This window comes from Echiichthys vipera (assembly GCF_963691815.1).
Source record: "Echiichthys vipera genome assembly, chromosome: 13".
NCBI classification, from domain to species: domain Eukaryota; kingdom Metazoa; phylum Chordata; class Actinopteri; order Perciformes; family Trachinidae; genus Echiichthys; species Echiichthys vipera.
The window spans coordinates 11,454,327-11,474,675 of NC_139838.1; the positions used below are offsets into that span (position 1 = coordinate 11,454,327).

Genomic DNA, 20,349 nt, shown 5'->3' on the forward strand with positions numbered 1-20,349 from the left:
AATTTGATCATGAAAAAAGAAAGAAAAGAAAGAGCATAGAATATAGGTTAGAAAACTCTCAAATCCAAATTTAGCCACACAAATAAATATGACATAGGCGAAAAGTAGAAAGAGGTAGCCTATGGTTCTACCCCTTCTCCATAACATGTATCACATATATACGACTCACAACAATTATCCCACTGCTATGTAGCCTAAAGCCCAAATCAATCAGATATAACAATTAGTAACATATGCCTTTAATAGTAGAATAAGAGAAGAAAGTTTATTTTTTACCCTTTAAAACACATCATTTAAGACCATCTCAGTCTTGCCAATTCTTTCCTCTGGCTACTTCTTAGCTTCTTTACATCTAACCCTGAAATAACCGAAGTCAGGCCATATTCCCGTGTAATTAATGCAAATTGGTGGTGCGTAAACAAAGTTAACCCCCCCCTAACGCCCGAGCGCAGTTAACCAGAGCTACTTTGGGTTCATCCATCCCATTTCCTGGACGAAGTTCCTGAGGGAGGGCCAACGAAGCAGGCATGGGAAAGTTCTCCCCACTTTTTCCGATTACATCGATTCTTTTTAAAGAAGGCAAACACAAACCGACCCGAGCTGCAGACCCTTGAGGAGCGGAGGGAGACATTAAAAGTACGCTGAGTGCTGAGACCAGTACGCCAATAAGGAGCCAAACCCCGCTTCACGAGAGAGAAAGGTAGGAATCTTTTCCAATTAGGAACAAAACACATTAGGAGTGTTTATGTGACAAAAAAAAACACATGTATTTTGTAATAAGGGCACAATCAGATGCCCCTGTAGTTGTTAATAGTTGTTAACGAGTGAATTGTTCTGTATTAGATATTGTGTAAATCCTCAAAGTATCAGACTTTTCTGAAGGGGCTTATACAGTTCATACTTTTTATTCTAAGTGAGTGACTCTTGGTCGTACTTTTGTTTGGTTTTTTTAATTTTCTTACCACCTTCTTTATTCCTATAGTGAATTACGTGATGAACTTCTGTATTGCACTTTGAAAGTCCTTCTTTATAAATCGGTGGTCCTCTGAGATTTATGATTTCTTATTCATTTAACCTGCCTTGTAGATTTATTTTTTTAATTCCATAGTTTCTATAAACTAAGGTTTCCTGATACTATACAATTCAGTTCATTTAAAAAAAAAATTAAAGTGTTAATTCAAAACAAAAGTTATCTCAAGACACTTTACAAAGTAGGTCAAAACCACACTCAATGACTTATTTATGATTTACAGAGACCCAGCAATTCCCCCATTGAGTAGCAACAAGTCACACTAGCTTTAACAAAAGTATAATGTTGTAGTTATTATATACTGTATTAATATAAAATTACTAGAATTTTTAACTTTGATACAATACTAGCATTCAAAACATGATATTTGATACATTTTTCAATACCAAAGCAAAAAGTCCATGGCACACAAAATCCTTCACAGTGTACTGCTTCAGAAAAAGTTACTTAACACACACCAAAAGTTGATTTTCTTATCCTTTGTGTTAAATTATGATTGTAGATCTGCTTTTTTTATACCTTTGGTACTTTCAATACTATCAAATGTGGATATTGTTGTATTGAAAAGTATTGAAGTATCAATACATTTGACAACCTTACTGTTAACAATATAACAACTTAAAGTATGTCAATAATAAGGTAAGAATCAAAAGGTAAGGAACGATTATCTGAAAAGCCTTGTGACATGTAGTGTCTGTGGCACTAATGATGTCTTGGTTATCGTATTTTATAGTATTTTACACTTTGACTTATTTCATGCTACTTTCCCATCTCATTAACTATTGCTAGCATGTTGGTAATGTTTGGTTTGTCTGGTAGACATAACAGTAACACTTAAGACAATACTCCCAGAGGTGGATCAGTCCCGTCATCAGCAGGCTAGAATCCCTGGCAGCTCATTGTCTTGTCTCATCCTGTCAGAAGAGTTTGTATTTTTATACTATAAGGGCATTTTCTCTTCAGAGGGGAAGAAAAAATTAAAAAAACATAAATAGTCTAAACAAATAGACAAGTGTCACAGCAGTGCCTCAACTCCCCCACACAGGATGTTTATTCAGATGTGTTTGTGTGTGTGTGTGTGTGTCGTTGTCATTGTACACCCACAAACACAAACAAACACACAGCTTCCCGACAAGTTACTGACTGTGTTATTTATCATTGACAATTTTTATCAAAATCGCCTCAACACCCATTTGACTCAGGTTTGATCGATTCATAAATCCAATTAGAAAAATCAATTAAAATACTGTGTAATACCAAAGTTTGAGTGGCCTCTCCTGCACTCATTCACTCCAGTGAAAGTGTACACTATTTCCTTTCATATTAAATGTTCACTTTAGTGCCATGTGTTTTTGTTTTAGTGTTTCTACATCTTGATGAGGAGTTGGAGCCCATACTAACAACGGTGTGAGCTCATGGAAGAATTAACGCGGGGGAGGGGGGGGGATACAGTAAAAGAAACCATTATACGGGAAATGTTGGAGAAACTTAGCTCATGTGTTGCTTATAGAAATCATTAAACACTTATGCATTAGCTGTGCGTTCATGAAAACCCTTGCGTTTTGTTGTGGAAATAAAATATACCAAATAGGTGTTGAGTGGCACACTCAAGCCAGTCTGTTCAAGAGTAGAGCAGTTAAATGAAAAGATGGATAAACTATATGAACTGCATAACAACTACAACTAAAAGGGCACATGGAGAACTGAGACCTCCCCCAAGGCCTTGCCCTATCCCTCCATGTTAATGAAAGTGAAAAATAATTAGTGGATCTGCCCCGTGATTCTGATCTGTTCCAAAATTTAAAGGTCCCATATTATAAAAAGTGAGATTTCTGTGTCTTTCGGGATGATAATGCAGAACAAGAGGCTATAGAAATACTGTGAAAGTTTCAAAACACTCAATCCACAGAAAAATGCAAACAACTCGTATTCAAAACGTGTGCCTTCACTACTATAGGTAGAAAGCTACAGCTACAGTGCCGTTATAGTCATTCCCCGGCTGCAACGATGGTGCAGAGATGCCGAGAGTGCAGGTGCGGAAGACTCGGAAACACTGACCAATCAGTGTTTTTCTGGGTAGAGGAGGTGGCGGGACAGACTGTAAGAGTAAAATAATGTCTTTTTTGAACATTTCCGTGCAGGCAGGTGTAACAGGGTTCAGGCACCCAATACAGTAGTACACAATTCGAACAGGCAGAAGAGAGTTTAAACAGGAACAGCCTGACACTAACTTAAAAGAGCATGTCCTTGTTTAGTACTCTCAGTTATATTTGAAAACATGCGTCAGTGATATAATTTAAATCACGTCTTAAAACACATTTTTATAGACTTGCTTTTATGTGATGTTATCTTTTTATTGTATTTACTAACTTAGTTTTTATTGTATTGTCCTTTTACTTTCTTCTTACCTTGTTATCAGTTAATTTCATTTTTCTTATTCATTTGTCGTTTTTTACTGTTAAGCGTCCTGTTGTTTATGTCCCCCTGTGTATAAATGTATGTATGTATGTATTTCTGTGCTTTTGTCTGTGCTCTGCCTGTCAAAGCACTTTGCAAACGTTTGTTTTTAAAGGTGCCATATAAATAAAGCTATTATTATTACTATTTTTATTATCGTTTAACAAAATGTCTATGTCTCAACCATTCTCTTACTCTCCCGTGTCTGTCCATCCATCCTTTATCTACCAACTGTCCTTCTCAGGAGCAGAGGATGTCCAGAGCTGACTGGTCCTTTCTGGAGCACCTGCTGGAGGAGGGCCAGGAGTATTCGACAGGCGTTGGCCGTGTCTGGCTTACCGTGCTCTTCCTGTTCCGCATGCTGGTACTGGGAACTGCCGCAGAATCTGCCTGGGATGACGAGCAAGCTGACTTTGTCTGCAACACGCGACAACCTGGTTGCACTGCCGTGTGCTACGACAAAGCCTTCCCCATCTCCCACTTTCGCTACTTTGTCCTCCAAGTCATCTTTGTCTCCACGCCCACCATCTTTTACTTTGGATATGTGGCCATAAGGGCTGGGAAGGACAAGAAAAAAGAGGATGAGAAGGAGGCAGAGGAAGGTGGTGGTGGAGGTAAGAGAGCAGAGATAGCAACGCAGGGGGATAATAACAATGTGACTAAAGACAAGGGGAAACAAGAGGAAGGTGGGAAAGATAGAAAATCTGACAAGCCACCACTTGAAGCTCCTAAACTGAAGGGCAGGCTGCTGTGTGCGTATGCATTCAGCATCCTGTTAAAAGTCCTCTTAGAAGTTGGCTTCATCCTAGGGCTGTGGTTCCTTTACGATGGCTTCTTCATTGCAGCAAAGTTCGAGTGCACAGCGTCCCCTTGTCCTCACACGGTGGACTGCTTTGTCTCTCGACCCACGGAGAAGACCATCTTCACCATCTACACTCAGGTGATCGCCATCATCTCCCTGCTCCTCAACCTCGTCGAGATGCTCCACCTCCTTCAGCTTGCTATCTCCCACCGGCTGGAGAAACGTTACCATGCCCAGCAGAAAGACTACCTACCTGAGTCAGAGCAAGTACCAGCCCGACAGGAGGCTCCAGAACTCCAAATGGAGGCGTCACAGTCTTACAAAGCAGAGAGCCATGTTAACCTCCCCATGCAGGGTGAGGCTGCATGCTACCCTAACCCCTGTGAGAGCTACGGGGATCTGGCTATAGAAGTAAACTGGGGTTCTGGGGAAGCTGGGAATGACCTGCTTCCCAGTTATGTGAACTGCATGGGGGCTATGAAGACACATTCTCCTAGAGTCCATTTTAAGAAACACGCACACCACGCTGGGAAAAACGCAAAGGTTGCCCATAAAGGACATTCAAAGCAGAAGAATTATGTATGACACAGTCAGATGTGGCGATGCATTGCTTATGACCATGGAAGCTTTGATGGTTTCTGAGTTGTTGTTTTTTTGTATAAATAGTATCCTGCACATGACACTTGGCTATCGGGAGATCGCGCCGAGAGCTCAAATGAGGAAGAAACGAAGAACAACTATTGCACTGTGAACTTGATGCCTCAGAGGCAGGCTGACATTCAGACAGAGATTTACAAGATAAATGGATCCATTCAAAGCAAAACATTTTGAGAACACGACCCAAGGCAAAGAAGATGAGACTCCACAATAAGAGACGATCTCAGTCATAAGATGCCTCCCTTTTACATTTAATGGCTTTTAGTGCTGAATGCGACAGTGGAAAAACAGTGCAACAGGGGGTCTGCAGAGGGGCCATGGATTTTGCCTGTGTATGTATGGGAGAATATGCAGTAGAACCAGACTGAAGCATATTCCTCTGAGATTTGTAACCCCTGGAGTTCATTGAAGGCCCACACTCCTCTGTCTCCCATGGCTCTGTCCACATTGTGGAATGTACTGGTCTCTGGATCCTGCTCTGCTCCCAAGAGGATAATGGCTGCTTGGATGCAAGCATGCATGCATGCACACACACAATGCACTTTTCCCCTTTCACCCAGTGAGTTTCAGTCTCTCGAGTTCAGGATGTGGACTGGGGAATACATGGGTAAAGACAAGAAGAGCCAAACCAGAAGCAATTCTGGGATTGTAAATGACTCATCATTGCCAGTAATCATAGTAATTTAGCTATGAAAAAAGAGGGAGAGGACCAGTGCACACTGAATTATGAGAGATGAATAATGGAGGAAAGAAAAGCATCCTGTTTGAAAATGAAACGTTTTTCAAGAGAGGGAACTCAAGAAATGCAATCAGTGCTTGCATATTAAATGGGCTGAAAGCGGTACAGAAATGTGCAAACTATATTTATGTTTAAAGTTTTATGAAGAAACACAGATGTTAATATTTATTATTTTGTTGAAAGTAAAGCTTAAAGTACCACACATTTATGAGGACTTTGTCAAATTATGGTATAAAGATCAATAATTATCAATGTATAATCATCAGGGGCCGTATTCATAAAGCGTACCCTCAGAGAGCTCCTAATTGAGCCTAAACGGACTCCTACCGTAGGAGTGGTTTAGGAACATTTTCAGAGCAACTCTGAGAAAAAAAGGGGATGGAAAGATTTACCTCGATGGCTGACCCCCATTGATAGGTGTGATGCATTATTTCAAAAAACGTGATTGGTTGATTTAACACAACTTTTAATGAAAATGGGCATAAAACGGTCAGTGAAATGGATAGACCTAATCATTGAATTGAATTTTATTAAGACATGGTATACTTACAATACATATGGAAAGATCATCTCTGTTGAAGAAATTGTATGCCTTACTTTAAAAGTAGCCCACAAAATGTTTGAAAAAACAGTTTTTTAAATTTGTTTGCTTAGTTTTAGTCACCATTTCATTACCATGCTGATCTATTTGATATAAACAGGGGGAAATGGCTCAGCTTTCATCAATTTGTGTTATTGCTGGCCAGCCTAAACACCGGGGAAATGCGCTCTGCCCATGAATGTGCTTTATGAGCTTGAGGAGTGTGAACATCCAGTGGAAATTAATTTAACTGTCTCACTATGAGGACTATCTGAATATGAGGCTGTGAGAGTGCTGCAGTTGTTTGTGTGTTCACTCTGCCGATGAAAGGTTGCAACAGACCCAACTTATCTCTCCTGCACTGTTGCATCTTTCCAGTTGCCCAATATCGTAGTGTTGTGATCACTTTCATTTCTGGCAATATTGCATAATGCCGTTCGTTGGGATAATCGAGCGGATCTCTTATGAGATCAACCACAAACATTATCCCTCACCATCCAATATGTAGCACTTCATCAACTCAATGTCATTCTGCCTTTGTATTTGTATTTCCGCTATTTTCTCCTGTGTTTACGAAACTCTTAAGCCTCTTAAAAGTCCTCCTCCCTGTTCCTAACAATGTTTGACCTAAGGGCTTTTATCTTCCAAAGATCTAGTCTCAACTCCAGGGGTACATTCTGTAAGAATTTCATCACTAGGAGCAACTCTTTGTACTAGGAAGATTTATGAATACGGCCCCAGGAGTGCCATACTGTCCTGCACTGCGGTCAAACCAGCTGTCACATCTCTTTGGTCAAATCAGCTGACTGTGGAGCCATATATACTGACATTCATGTTAGATGCATTCAATTGGCCCAGATTAAGCTGACAGGACTTTTACTTTGGAATATCTATAAATTGATGCAGTAGAAATGCTTGATGTGTTTTGTGGCTATATATAGTTAAATTATTCAGTCTTTTTTTTTTTTTTACAACAACCCAAATATAAAAAAATAAAGACATTTCCCTCACACTGTAGTGGTATTTTCTTTTTAATTTAAAAGGCACACGGGTAATGTTTTATACTTGTTGTGAATATAAGTCAGTATCCTATTTTCCATATGTGTACTTATACCTTATTTTGAAAACTGAATGTAGTCACTTGAGTATCCTTCCTCTTACTTCACTTCACAAGTCTCTCAACATCAGCTCGATCTGGGCCATTTGAACTTCTGATCTCTGATAAACATTTTAAGTAATAAAAGGAAAAATATTTTGTTCTCTCATTATCTTGAGAAAACAAAGCATGCAACCTTTGATTTCACAATAACAGCATTAAAAAATATATTGCAAGGGTGGCCGTTCTCAGCTTCCGTACTTACTATATTTTTCCTGTTGTATAAAATATACTATAGATGCTATACATAGAATAAGCTACATACAAACTGATCTCTTGTGTACGGGATGGTTTTGTTTCCCTTTCTGATTTTAGAGAAGAGATTTCTGTGTGAGGAAATGTCTCTGAAGTGTGCCTCTGTGGCCAACCGCTATCCAAATGCTGTCACAATACAGTGGCACTGAATCACTGAAGATAAAGTGCTTTGGGAATAATAGCAGGATGGAGGTGTGGAGAAGAGGATGAGGCTTACAGGGCATCATGAGCATAACCTTCTGATGGGAAAAATGAAAGAAAATAACTTTGATTTAAAGACTCTTTTCAAATCTGTAGCTTTGGCTGTTCAGGGAAGAAAGGCATCAATTATATGCCCATAAAAGTTCATAGCACTATATACTGGCTCTATTTAATATCCCCTGGGGAGTCCTTACTGTTAACGCTGTTTTCGTCAAGAGCAATTGATAAAATCCAGCATGTTCAACAAAAGGTGCTTGCCCAGGCTCCGAATGAATGCAGCCATATTTCTTTTCAGGGCTGCAGCGGCAGCACTCTACAATACGGGACTTATTTCCAGCAATTTACTGAACTGTCTCCATGAGGATATGCAGTTATCTATAGCAGGAAAGTGGCTTTATGGGAAATTCAAGTGGGACAGGTTCTCATTAAACAAACCACTTGAACAGTGTGAGGCCAAACAAGTACTGCAACAAGCTACTAAGAAACTGAAATTAAAAATACTTTTTTTTTTCTTTTGCAGCGGTTTTATCAAAATGTTTTATGACCTAATAACAAGACGAAGACTGTTTCTTTGTCCTCAGAGTGGTGTTTATTGTGGGCAGCCTCTCCATGTGTCAAGGATAAATTGGCAGATACTGTTGAGTTGAGAGAACAATCCAAACACAGCCTGCTGAAGCTGCCCGGTTCAATGTCTGTTCACAAGAACTTGGCTGGTATTCCCGTGCAGTCTTGTTATCTCAGTGCGGGAGGCTGGGCGCATGTTTGTGCATGTGTCCACGCGATTGTTCATGTGTGTGTTTTTCACAAAAAGCCAGGGGGTCACGGAACAGATTGTACGGGGCGACCCATATCAGTCCTCTGCTGCCAACCAAAGCCAGCAGCGGAACAGCGGAGCTCCTTTTTTACATCCATCTTCCTTATAGCCGATGGAGCCTTGGAAGCTCAACGCCCAGCTCCAGAAAACTCTCACCTCCTGTTCAGTGAAGCAAGTATAAATGCCAGAGATTAAAACATTGAATTGCAGGTCATATGCTGCTCCAAGAGTTATTTTTTCCCTCTACAGACAATTTCCAGCCCTCCTACCAAGCCACCTTACAGTGCAGGTGAAAGGTATATTTTGCCTACATGTTCCTCTATCAAGTAAAATGTTCTCACATTCATTAAACTGATTCATTAAACCGATTATCTATTATTCACGTCTAGACTATTTCCCAAGCAATCAAATCGGACACTGCTTTCAGAGGATATTCCAATAAAAACTTGACAATGGACATATTTGTTTGTGTAAAGCTGTGCAAATTAAAGGGAGTCATTAGCTGGGAAGACCCCAATCTGTACGACAGGTCATCCTTAACGGTTATACGTGCGACTCCTGGGATCAGCTGCCATTCTGACTGTTTCCTGACATTGTTGGAGTCAATGCTGATGCACTTCCTCACTCTGTTGGTGAAGCCACATGCCGCTGATCGCACACAAAGAAAGGCAATATCTTAGTTTGGTGAATGAGTTTACACACACACACACACACACACACACACACACACACACACACACACACACTCACACACACACACACACACACACACACACACACACACACACACACACACACACACACACACACAAGCTTTTAGACTATAAAGCAGTTCAAAGTGCCGTCAAGTAGCCTCCAGGCTCAAGGTCCTGCCCAGAGGCAACTCTCTTGTAGGGAGGGTCTTACAGCGGTGCCCTGCACCAGGCTCTTGACTCTGTGTGTGCCAGGCCAGCCCAATAAGGATTGCTCTGTTCTTTTTACTTCCTGCCAGCTGCACTGCCGAAAGCCCTGCATATCATAGGAAGTACCCTGAACAGGCAGAGAAGGCACTCGAACAGATTTTTCCCACATGCACACACACAGACATATAAACAAGAGACCAGCAGGGCTTGAAATAGCAAGCTACAGGGTGACTGAGGTTGTCCAAGTTATACAAGATCTTTTTATTTGGCCATAATTGGAAATGATGTGCCTTGCGCAGCAAAGACCACTTTTCAGTGTTTAGTGTTTAAGTTTAAGTGTGTGTGAACAGCATACAGTGCTGCGTGTGCCAACTCCCTTTGTTTCACTCAACGTAGATGCACACAATACAGGCACACAGCTTTCTCTGTATCCATAACAATGTCACCACCAAGCACCCGCTCCATAATTTGGGCATTTGTGCTTCTCAACAAAATAAGACAAAAATGCTTTAAGCAGTTTCTATATTTAAACCCTGCATAGGAAGTGGGTCTGTATCTGTTTCCTGTTCCCGTACTGTTTCTCCCCAGGGATTGGTCATTTGGAGTTGTTCGCCCTGACGATCGGGCTGCAGTGGGCATTGTTGCATTGTTTTGTCACAGCTCCCTCGGGTTTTGGTGACCTGTGTCACGGACGGTCCATCAAAGACCAGTTAAGGATAAGGGAACTAGGCAAAGTGTCTCCATTAAGCTACTGGTTGACTTTTAGCTGTTGTTGTACCACAAGAGTAATTAGTGAGAGAAGATGAGTGAGAGGAGCGTGGAGTTTTTTTGGGTTAAAGAGGAATGTCTCGGAGCCGTTAAATGGGCACAATACCTTAATTAAGAATTACAGTTTTATTAGTTTTCTTTTTTTATACCAAAGTCAGCTTTATTCTATTGTAGTGTTGTCGATTCTGAAACCAAAAATTCCTGATTCATTGTTTTTGGAGCAGCTGCACAATTTCTACTTGATGTCCAATTTTGAGTTTTAGCAATAGTCTTTGGATTTTGGATTGAGTTGTCCATGTTAACTAATATTTTGGACTGTCATAGACTGTAGGAATAACAATCATTGTTACGTCCACCTTGTTTTCATTGTTTTCAGTGAAAATGTTCTAATAAACGGACCGCATGATACCTGCCCAGGAGCAAACAGGCAAAGTTAGCCACTATATGATGAAACATAGTGGAGTATAGCAATCCATCCTAATTTTACTTTTTTTTAAAAATTAAAGAGGGACTTAAGATTGTTATTGAAAATTGTGTAGCCCGTACATATTCTATGGATATTCAGCGCTTTTTAATTTGAATGATAGGAACATCAGTCATAGCTCATTGGGCATTAAAACTCACAACCTAAAACCCAAAGCATGCTTTATATCAGATGTCAACCAGCTTAGTTTGTCAGAGATGTTTTCTCATTCTGTAGATGTCCCTGTGAAAATATACCTCCAAATGTTTTTGCCTTGACTTCCCCTACAAGTGTGAGTCCCTTTACATGTTTATGTTTAAGCTTCTTGTCTGTGTATACGTTTGGTATACAGCAATACCTGTATTCCTGGATTGTGTGTGTGTGTGTGTGTGCGTGTGTGTGTGTGTGTGTGTGTGTGTGTGTGTGTGTGTGTGTGGATGTGGTGCCCTTCCAGCAGGCAGACAGCTCTATTGTTCCTGCAGCAAAGGGAACACTGTCTCCGGCCTGTCCACTCAGGATGTTGGATTGGACCTTAAAAAAAAAAAAGAAAAGCCAGCATCACCCACGCCCATTATCCCCATCATCCAGCATGAACAATGGAGCACCTCCAACATCCCACTCCCCTTTCCCAGGAGCCTCTGTGCTTGGTTCCCACAGTACTGTCCAGTTCTGGGCCATTGTTAAGACAGGCGACCTGTCCTCTGATTGCTCCCAGGAGGACACACACACCTTTCACACACCTAAACCGAGCATACTTCTTAACTATCAGTATAATTTAGCTGTACCTCTCCATCCTCACTAAGGAAACTTCCACCAGCTTGAAGTAATTCTCTGAACATGCAGCAAGCAGGGTTGCCAGAGTGGAGTGGGTCATTCCACTGATAGCAAACTTAAGAGGGGAGTATACCTAAGCTGATGACTGCCGATAGCACAGCATTCACCATTCCGGTGCCAATATAAATCTGGGCCTCATAATCTTTCCCCATTTCACTAGCTGGCAGGGTAACGTAGCAGAACTTATCCTGGCACACTAGAAGGGTTATCATCCATTAAGAGAGCTCCTGGCGTGCGGTAGAGATAGACCTTTGTTTCATTAGTTAATGTAGGAAAGGCTGCGGGGCTGGAGTAAAAGTGTTAACAAAAAAAATATTAGAGTTCTCCCTAAGTTTATGTGAGTTACCACGTGTTGGATTTAAAAAGCGTCATAAAGTTTTCTCATTTTGTAGCTTTTTACGACTCCAGTAACTTCCCGTCTTCAGTCGACTGTTGATTCTTATTAAAGTCTTTGCTCCTTGACCACATCACTGCTCTTGTTCTGGTAACGAGGATAATAAAGATTTCCTTGATTGAATCTGTGGAAACTTTCCCCTCTTTCTGCCCCAACAAGGAGATCAAAGGTCAGGTAAACAGGCAACATCGCTGCAGTCCTACATATTCTTTCAGCACTATATTATTCCAAACAAGCATAGCATGTTCTTAATTATCAAACGATCACCAGGGTATGGTTTGTGGCATTACTGATGGATTGTGAGATGAAGAGAGGAAAGCTGCCCTTAAAAACATTAAGGGACTTTTAGCCCCATGTTGTTCTGCTGATGCCTGTATCATAAGGAATGTTTTCAGAGAACTATGTTGTTGTACACAGCTCTTTAGTGATAAGATGCATTTCAAAATAAACAGCAATGATGCAATGTGTTTCATGTAATCTCTATCAAACTAATTAATAAGGGATATACGTGGACTGCATCAGTCGCTGCAGAAATGGTAGTTTGCACACTATTATGCTTGTCCACTCACCTCTTAATCAAAGAAGATCACAAACGCATCGGCTCTTCTTCAGACGTGACTTAATTAATCCAGGCTAACGCTGTAATCAGGCTAAAAAGATCCTGTTAATTCTCACCCAGCTAACTGGGTTGTTTGAATGTAAGAAAAGGGGTGATCTTTGCACACTTTTATTTTGAAGGACATGAGACTGGGAACCAAGATGAGTACTGCACATACAGGAGGTTAAGGAGCTGGGTAGCCTCCCAGCATATATTGGGGCAATAGATTGAAGAAGAAGAATTACTGTATTTATCCCGCAACAGGGAAATTGAATTTTTTCACTTATTATTATTATTAATCATGTTACACACACAGGCCCGAAATACACACACATGCATAGACAGGACTCATACATGCAATTAAGGAGATGTTAGAGCGAGGGGCTGCCAGTGACCGGCGCCCTGAGCAGTTGTGGGTTCGGTGCCTTGCTCAACAGCACCTCAGCAGTGCCCAGGAGATGAACTAGCACCTCTCCAGCCACCAGTCCATGCTCCATACATGGTCCACACAGGGACTTGAACCAGTGACCCTACGGTTCCCAGCCAAGTCACCTATGGACTGAGCTACTGCCGCCCATTTATGGACACTTTGTGTGTTTTTATACAAAGTATGAGTGAATACAGTTACACAGTGAGGGATTTCAGCAAAGATTGTTTCAGTTTTTAAAAAAGTATTGCCATTTTAAATTTTAAGAATGGTTTAAATCCTAATTTCCCATCTTAACCTCATAGTTAAATATTGTGTTTTGTGGTTCCAACTGCCTTTTAACGGTGGGAAAGTGTGTCTTTCTACATGAGGGTTGTTTTTTATTTTCAGGGGACCTATTTCATCTTTCATACTGTATGTAACACATTATAGAACATTATATTGTGACAATTGCCCTAACAGGTTGTGATGTTTTACCAATAACTGATAATGTATACAATATATCTATGAAAAAAGGGATAATTTGTATCTGAAATTGACTTCATGTACAGGTAGACACGAAAGTGGTCATGAACCAGCTATCTGTGAATGAGCCTTCACTGAACTACACCCATTTTCAAAATGAATAGTCTTAGACAGTACAAAATATTAGTAAACATAAACTCTCTCCCACATCCAAGTCTGTGATGTCATGAAGCGTAAAGTGTTCAACTGCTCCATAAACAGAGAATTGGAAAAGATGTTACAGATGACACAGAGAACGCCCAGGGAAATGTACTTAGTATCTGGGAACATTTTATCTTTCACATAATGATAATTGATGCACTTTCATAGGCCATCAAAATAACATATTGGAATTTGTCCTATTGGTGGTGTGCCCCTTTAAGGACTTGTTACTCAACTGCAGATACATTTTAAAACAGCTTGAATGAACTCAAAACTCCAGGATATTCATATGCATTGGCAGTTACTTGTATCATTTCATATCATAACAGAGGAAGAACACAAGATTGTCCACAGGTCAAAATTCCAAAAGGTGAATGAGTAGGCCCTTTCCACATTTATCATTGCTTTGTCTACTGCGCTCCCTCGAAAATAATTCCCTTTTAGAAACTGGACGAGCAGAGTCATTACTTCCTTCCTGTGACTTTGATGTTACTTTCTGTCCCTGGAAGCAGCATTGTTTCATAATGAAGTTGGATCAGATATGTGCTCAAAACTGAATGTGAAACAATGCTGCTTGAACACAAGTGACAAAACTGAAACTTTTGTTTTATTATTATAAGAAATCAGTAGTAGGAACGGGTGATTCCAATAATAATGTTACAAACACAAGTACTTTATTCGTCATATTTAACAGTAACACACATAATTAAAACTTGGTGTGCACACCATCCAGACTTTCTAAAATGAAAGTATTGTGTAGATGTTCCAAACAATAGGACTAAGTAGCTTAAACTTCCTGAGAGACCTCCCACACTGTTGGCTTATTTTGTCACATACCATCAAAGGTTACATGACCTAAAAAAAAGACCTTCAACAAATACGTTATCCTCTCTTCCTCTGCTTTTATGTTCAAAATCCCAAGTCCTTTCTCAATATACAAAGGCTTTTAAAGGAGAATTTCTTGATGACTTGGAACATAAAACGTTTTGCATTTTTGCCATCTCTTACATCATTTGTGTGTGATTTTACAGCAGAGCTATAACATCCATATCCAAAATACCGCAACTCATATCCAGAGGGTCAATATTTGTACAGTTGTATTCTTATACCATTTTGATTATTGTGTCCTACTTTAGTTATTGATGAATTCATGAAAAGAGGTGCGGCATCAAGGGGAAGGTGAAAGAATCACATATAATCTGTATATGACTCAATAAAAGACCAAATGTGTGTGTAAATTACCTTCCGGCTTTTAAGAAGTAGCAGATATTAACACAGGCAAGCTGATGCATGAGACAGGATGTATGGTCTTAAGTGAATGGAAAGAATGGATGTTTTTGCGCTCCGGTTCACCCCCTTTGCCTTCAATGAACTGTCCTGCTGCTGAGAAAGGGCAAAACAAAAGTCTCAGCACGGGTTAGCTCTTTTCAGATCGGTTCCTGTTCAGAGCTGCTCTAGGTGTGAACTCCAGTTTCTCTTTCAGGCTAAGCACTTGGGTGCTGTCCATACCCTCTTGTTCCTGCAGCTTCCTCTCCTCCCTCAATTCCAGGATGCTCTTCTCCTCTCGAGGTTTAGGTGTCCCTCTGATAAACCACTCCAGGTGGTATCCCACTGCTCCCACCACAAAGGCCACAGGGAAGGTGACATAAGGGGCATAGGTCCGTACAGCTGTCCAAATTACAGGCCACATGACTGCACTCCGTGTCGGCTCCCCAGATGCTCCATAGGGGGAAAAGGATTAAGATGTAAGTGTTTATTAACATTAACAGGTGATTATAGTGTTTTATTGAGAGAGAAAAGTGCAGAGAATTCAATAACAGACTGTTACTAACATGATGAAAGAACTTGTATTAGGCTACGGTACTTAAAAATCACATGTTCCATCTGGTTTCAAAGCACAGGGGAAAGAGTATGCTGAGAAAGTTTTTTCACATTTAAATCTCAAAATCAAAACTAGTGAGATGATAATAGCTTTCCTTGGACATGACAATATTTAATTTTCTTAAACTTGTGTTGATACCTATGTTTGAAAGAAACGTGTAATTTGTGTAGGGCAGGGGTCTCCAACCCTGTTCCTGGAGAGTTGCCCTGCATGTTTGAGATATTATCAAACCCATGCCAAGCTTCAGCTGCCTGTTAATAAAGTTAGATTACATTCAGGTGTGTTGGAGGAGGAATAAACCTAAAACATGCAGGGCAGGAGCTCTCCAGGGGCAGTGTTGGAGACACACGGTAAAGGTATTTGTCCTTCTCGTGCCCTCTTCACCCTATCTGAGCTACAAACAAAAAAAGAGATACAGTTAGCTATAGCTTACAACATGTAATGGCGAAATTAACCACAAGTAAAGTGCAAAATACAACAGTTTCTTGAATGGAAACAGCTGAAACCAACCCTGACAAGACGTAATCCTCCCTTTAACGTCAGTAAGTTACAGTAGCAACCTTCCGTTGAGGGCTATTTAGATATCGTTACATATTTACAACTTATGTTTATGATTTGCGTTTGTTCGTGGGTTTCTCGACATGCCGAATTTAAAAGCAGTTTTCCTGGATTCAGAAAGGTCATGTATTTATGTCTGACGCCGCCCTGTTTACTTTATACATAAGAAATAAAAACATGCTCAAATTTGTTATGGAGTTTGGTTTGGCGTCGGTCAGATGGAGAACCAGCCAATGGCGCGATTAGCTCGAAATAACTTGACACACGACCTGAAAATATGACTATTGTTTGATACTTATTTCATCAGGACTATCGCAAAGTATTGCATATTTCCCTGCATAAAATCACATTAACGTTACGAGAAACTGCTTGTAACCGGCTGACCTAACGATAATTTAATATGTAACTTTTTATCCGAGCAGTGGCACTCTAATAACCCTACACCCGCTACATCTATTAGAAACTAGCCCGTGTGTTGTGTGTGTCTCTAATGTTGTCAGTATGACATTGGTTTCTTTCATTTGTCTTCACTCACCTTTATCTTTAGCACGTTGGTGCAGCAGTTAAGCGGATACGTAACTTCCGTGACTGTCTCCTTCCTGCTTCAACTCCATTGGCTGATGAGCCTCTCTATGCTGTAAACACAGAGTGGTCTAACCAAGAAGGGGTTACCTGGTGTTTAACGGTATTTTAGCACAGCCTAGTGGTTATCGTGGTACACTACGTTAAAATGAGAAATTCCAAAACATCCATTTACTGCAAGTTGGCATTAATTAATTATTTGTGCAACACAATAATAACTTTGTAGATTAAAAAAGCACAATTCTTTCAAGCTCATTAAGATTTGGACTCCCAGAAACAGAAAATAAAACTAGGTCAGACTCAATAATCTACTAAATGGGTTACATATTATATTAATATACTTGCTTTGGGATTTTTCTTTTATTCAAACTTCATTTAACCAGGAAGTCCCTTGAAATTAAAATGTTTTTTTTTCAAGGGAGACCCAACAATTATAAAAAAAATATTAATACAAATTTCATCTTAGGAACAGCTATGCACGCTTCAGTTGGCCTACCCTGTTTAGTTTTTACAGTATATCAAAACTTTGAACTGAGACAAAATCATTTAGCTGTAGTTTGTTCTGGGGTCCATGCCTATGTTCTCACAGCCCTATGTTCCCACAGCCCTATGGTTCCACAGCCTTATGGTTCCATAGCCCTATGTTCCCACAGCCCTATGTTCCCACAGCCCTATGTTCCCACAGTCCTATGTTCCCACAGCCCTATGTTCCCACAGCCCTATGTTCCCACAGCCCTATGTTCCCACAGTCCTATGTTCCCATAGTCCTATGTTCCCACAGCCTTATGGTTCCATAGCCCTATGTCCCCACAGCCCTATGTTCCCATAGTCCTATGTTCCCACAGCCTTATGGTTCCACAGCCCTATCTTCCCACAGCCCTATGGTTCCACAGCCTTATGGTTCCATAGCCCTATGTCCCCACATTTGAGATTTATCACACGGTGCAACGGATTGGGAATGGTTTTTAACCCTAACCCTAATACATAGGGCCTACTTTTGAAAAGAAATATTATAATGTGGGAACATAGTGCTGTGGGAACATAGTGCTGTGGGAACATAGGGCTATGGGAACATAGGAATGACCCCGTGTTGTCAGTGTTATTTCATGACCAGGAAGCAAAACAGGAGGAAGCTGCTCTCCCAAATTCTGAATCATAACAGCAGTGAGTGAGTGATAGGAGATTACACAGATATGAAGGGAGTTTACCCAGTATGGCTTTGTCAATAAGGATAAACCAGCGCTGCAGTCTCCTTAGGCTTAATGAAGACCATGAAACTGTGATGTGTATGAGACAATGAGTGTATACAATGGACAGAACTGTGATGCACAGAGTAGAAGCATCGAAGTGTAGGAGGCAGCGTGCATGGAAATAATGCCTACTTCAGTTTCTTCACTAGATTTTCAGTATTCACTCTAAGAATCCAGTGAATGAACTGACCCAGTAGGAGGTTAAGTAATCTTTAAAGTAATTAACTTGTTTGTGTATCTTTGACAACTGAAACAAGAAAAGAATGAACATTTTATGCAAATATGTCATTCAACTGTAGAATAATTAAATGCTTTATAATAAATTAATGTCAAAAGAATATGCAATCCAATTGCATAACATACATGCATGTTTATCCCTTCCTGGAAGCCATAAAAATACCATCTCTTTCCGTGTTCAAACATCGATGCATAAAATCCTCCTCTCAAGGAATACTTGTGAAAGGCTGACAACTCTGTCACCAGTATTGTGTTATACGATGACTAACCTCTCAAGTGCTAAGGTACAGTAGCTTTCTTTTAGTTTACAAGAGCAGTTTTACATAGAAAGACAGACACTTTCAATGGCTTGGTAAACTGTTTGGTTTAAACTGTTTTAGAAGTTTTTGCTTTTGTTTACTACTAACTAACTGCTTATGAGGGATGCCGAGAAACTGTGTACATTTCAGCCACCCAGCAGGAAACCATAAATTGCAGCGTTGTCTATAGGGGGAGGAAAATGTTCTCCTGTAGTTTCTGCATAGTGAATCAGTAAGTGTTCTTCGCAAGGCTCCATATGATTGATGACATTGATATTTCAACTCCCAGGCCCCAAAGTTTCCCACAAAACCATACCATGCAGTGTGCCAGGCAGGCACAGGGCTGATCTATAGCGATGGGAATGCAGCTTGTCATGGAGCAATGACCAGTTCAGACTCATTGGTCATTTGTGCACAGGCAGAAAGTAAAAAAAAAAAAAGTTATATCCATATTTTTATGTTATCATTACTTCAAATGACTGCTGAAATTATTGTGATTAACAGGTTTCTGTGTGGGTGATTATGCTTCATGCTTCAAAATGATTATTTTAAGCAGTTCCTCCCTATGCGCTGTCCATCTTGTAGTTGCCAGAACTGGCATTCGATCGATATCCTGTCAGATGAAGTGAAGTGTGCTCATCCTCGGCAGGAAAACATTGGTGCCAGTTCTGCTTTACAAGCAACCTTAGCAGTGCCAGGATTAATTAATCAGCTCCTGCTTGTTAGTAAATAATTTTAAGCTGCACTAGCCAAGAGTTTAATGTCAAAAACATACAACCATATTATCAATCCAAATCACAAAGTGAGGCTGACAGAGTGCAGCATAGCATCCTCTCCAACTGAAGCCCCACAAACCTGCTCTATTTGCCAAAGTTAATTACATGTCAGGCATGGTCAGTGGTGGGAAATGTCCTCAACACGGAGGAAATGTCAATCAGGGCTTAGGTTAAGTCAATGCTGGATCACAGAAGCCAGAAAAAGGCTGCTGCTGCAATGCTCTCTAGGGCTGAAACCTTAAAGCACGGTGCACTTTTGGCCACACTTCTAAGTCCCTAAACTCAATGCTATGAAAGTGGTCCAGACATTAAACCAAATCCATGTTCAGGTGATGTGTCAGAGGGCAGGGAGAATGTGACACAAAGTGTGCTTAAGGACTTGGCAGGGCTAAGTTTAGCCTCAGATTAAGATGGAGGGTGAGGGGTACGGAGGAGACGGACGTGAGATATGACCAAAAAAAAGCATTTGATGGATTGCCTGTGATTTGGAAAGAGACGAGGAGAAGCAGGAGGACTCTTGACACAGACTATGATCAAGCAGAGTAGCAGATGGTGAGGGAAAGACGCAGCAGATGTGGTAGGGGAAGACAGAGGCTCTTGTGCTCTTTTGTGTGGCCACTCAGCTCTACAAGGGAGAAATGCGCAATTGATTTGGGCTATTTTGAGGTCAAAGGTCATAAGTAAGTTTTGGGTTTTAACTAGCAAAGACTGCTAATGAAGGAAATGCAGTCGACTGCAGTAACAACTTCACTTTTGGGAAAAATATCAATTATGAAGTTCCCTCCCCTGAAACACTTGCGGTTACTATTATCTCTCACTCTTTAGACCAGCTCATAGAAATATGCCAAATTTGTCATACTAAGTAGAGTGGCACTGGTATTACCATGGTAACTTGCTGTATTTAGAGAATACTAACGCGTTAGATAGTTTACACACTACGTCCAGTATGCAGCTTCTTATAATACATCAAAACTCTCAAAGTGTATGAAGTCTTAAGAATATGAAAACATCAAAATGTGATA

The 20,349-nt window shown here is 40.5% G+C and overlaps 2 protein-coding genes across 2 annotated transcripts; one reads left to right on the plus strand and one right to left on the minus strand.

Moving 5' to 3' along the window:
- The first annotated feature begins 601 nt into the window (after positions 1–601).
- gja4 (gap junction protein alpha 4) lies at positions 602–7,239 on the plus strand. Its single transcript, XM_083925331.1, has 2 exons — positions 602–700; positions 3,732–7,239. Exon 2 carries the CDS (start codon positions 3,741–3,743, stop codon positions 4,872–4,874), a length of 1,134 nt encoding a protein of 377 aa, XP_083781457.1. The 5' UTR covers positions 602–700; positions 3,732–3,740; the 3' UTR covers positions 4,875–7,239.
- Positions 7,240–14,408: 7,169 nt separating this feature from the next.
- smim12 (small integral membrane protein 12) lies at positions 14,409–16,738 on the minus strand. The gene is made up of 2 exons (XM_083925157.1): positions 16,719–16,738; positions 14,409–15,462 (listed from the first exon to the last, which is right to left on the minus strand). The coding sequence occupies exon 2, from the start codon at positions 15,431–15,433 to the stop codon at positions 15,161–15,163; it is 273 nt and encodes a 90-aa protein (XP_083781283.1). The 5' UTR covers positions 15,434–15,462; positions 16,719–16,738; the 3' UTR covers positions 14,409–15,160.
- Positions 16,739–20,349: the final 3,611 nt, after the last annotated feature.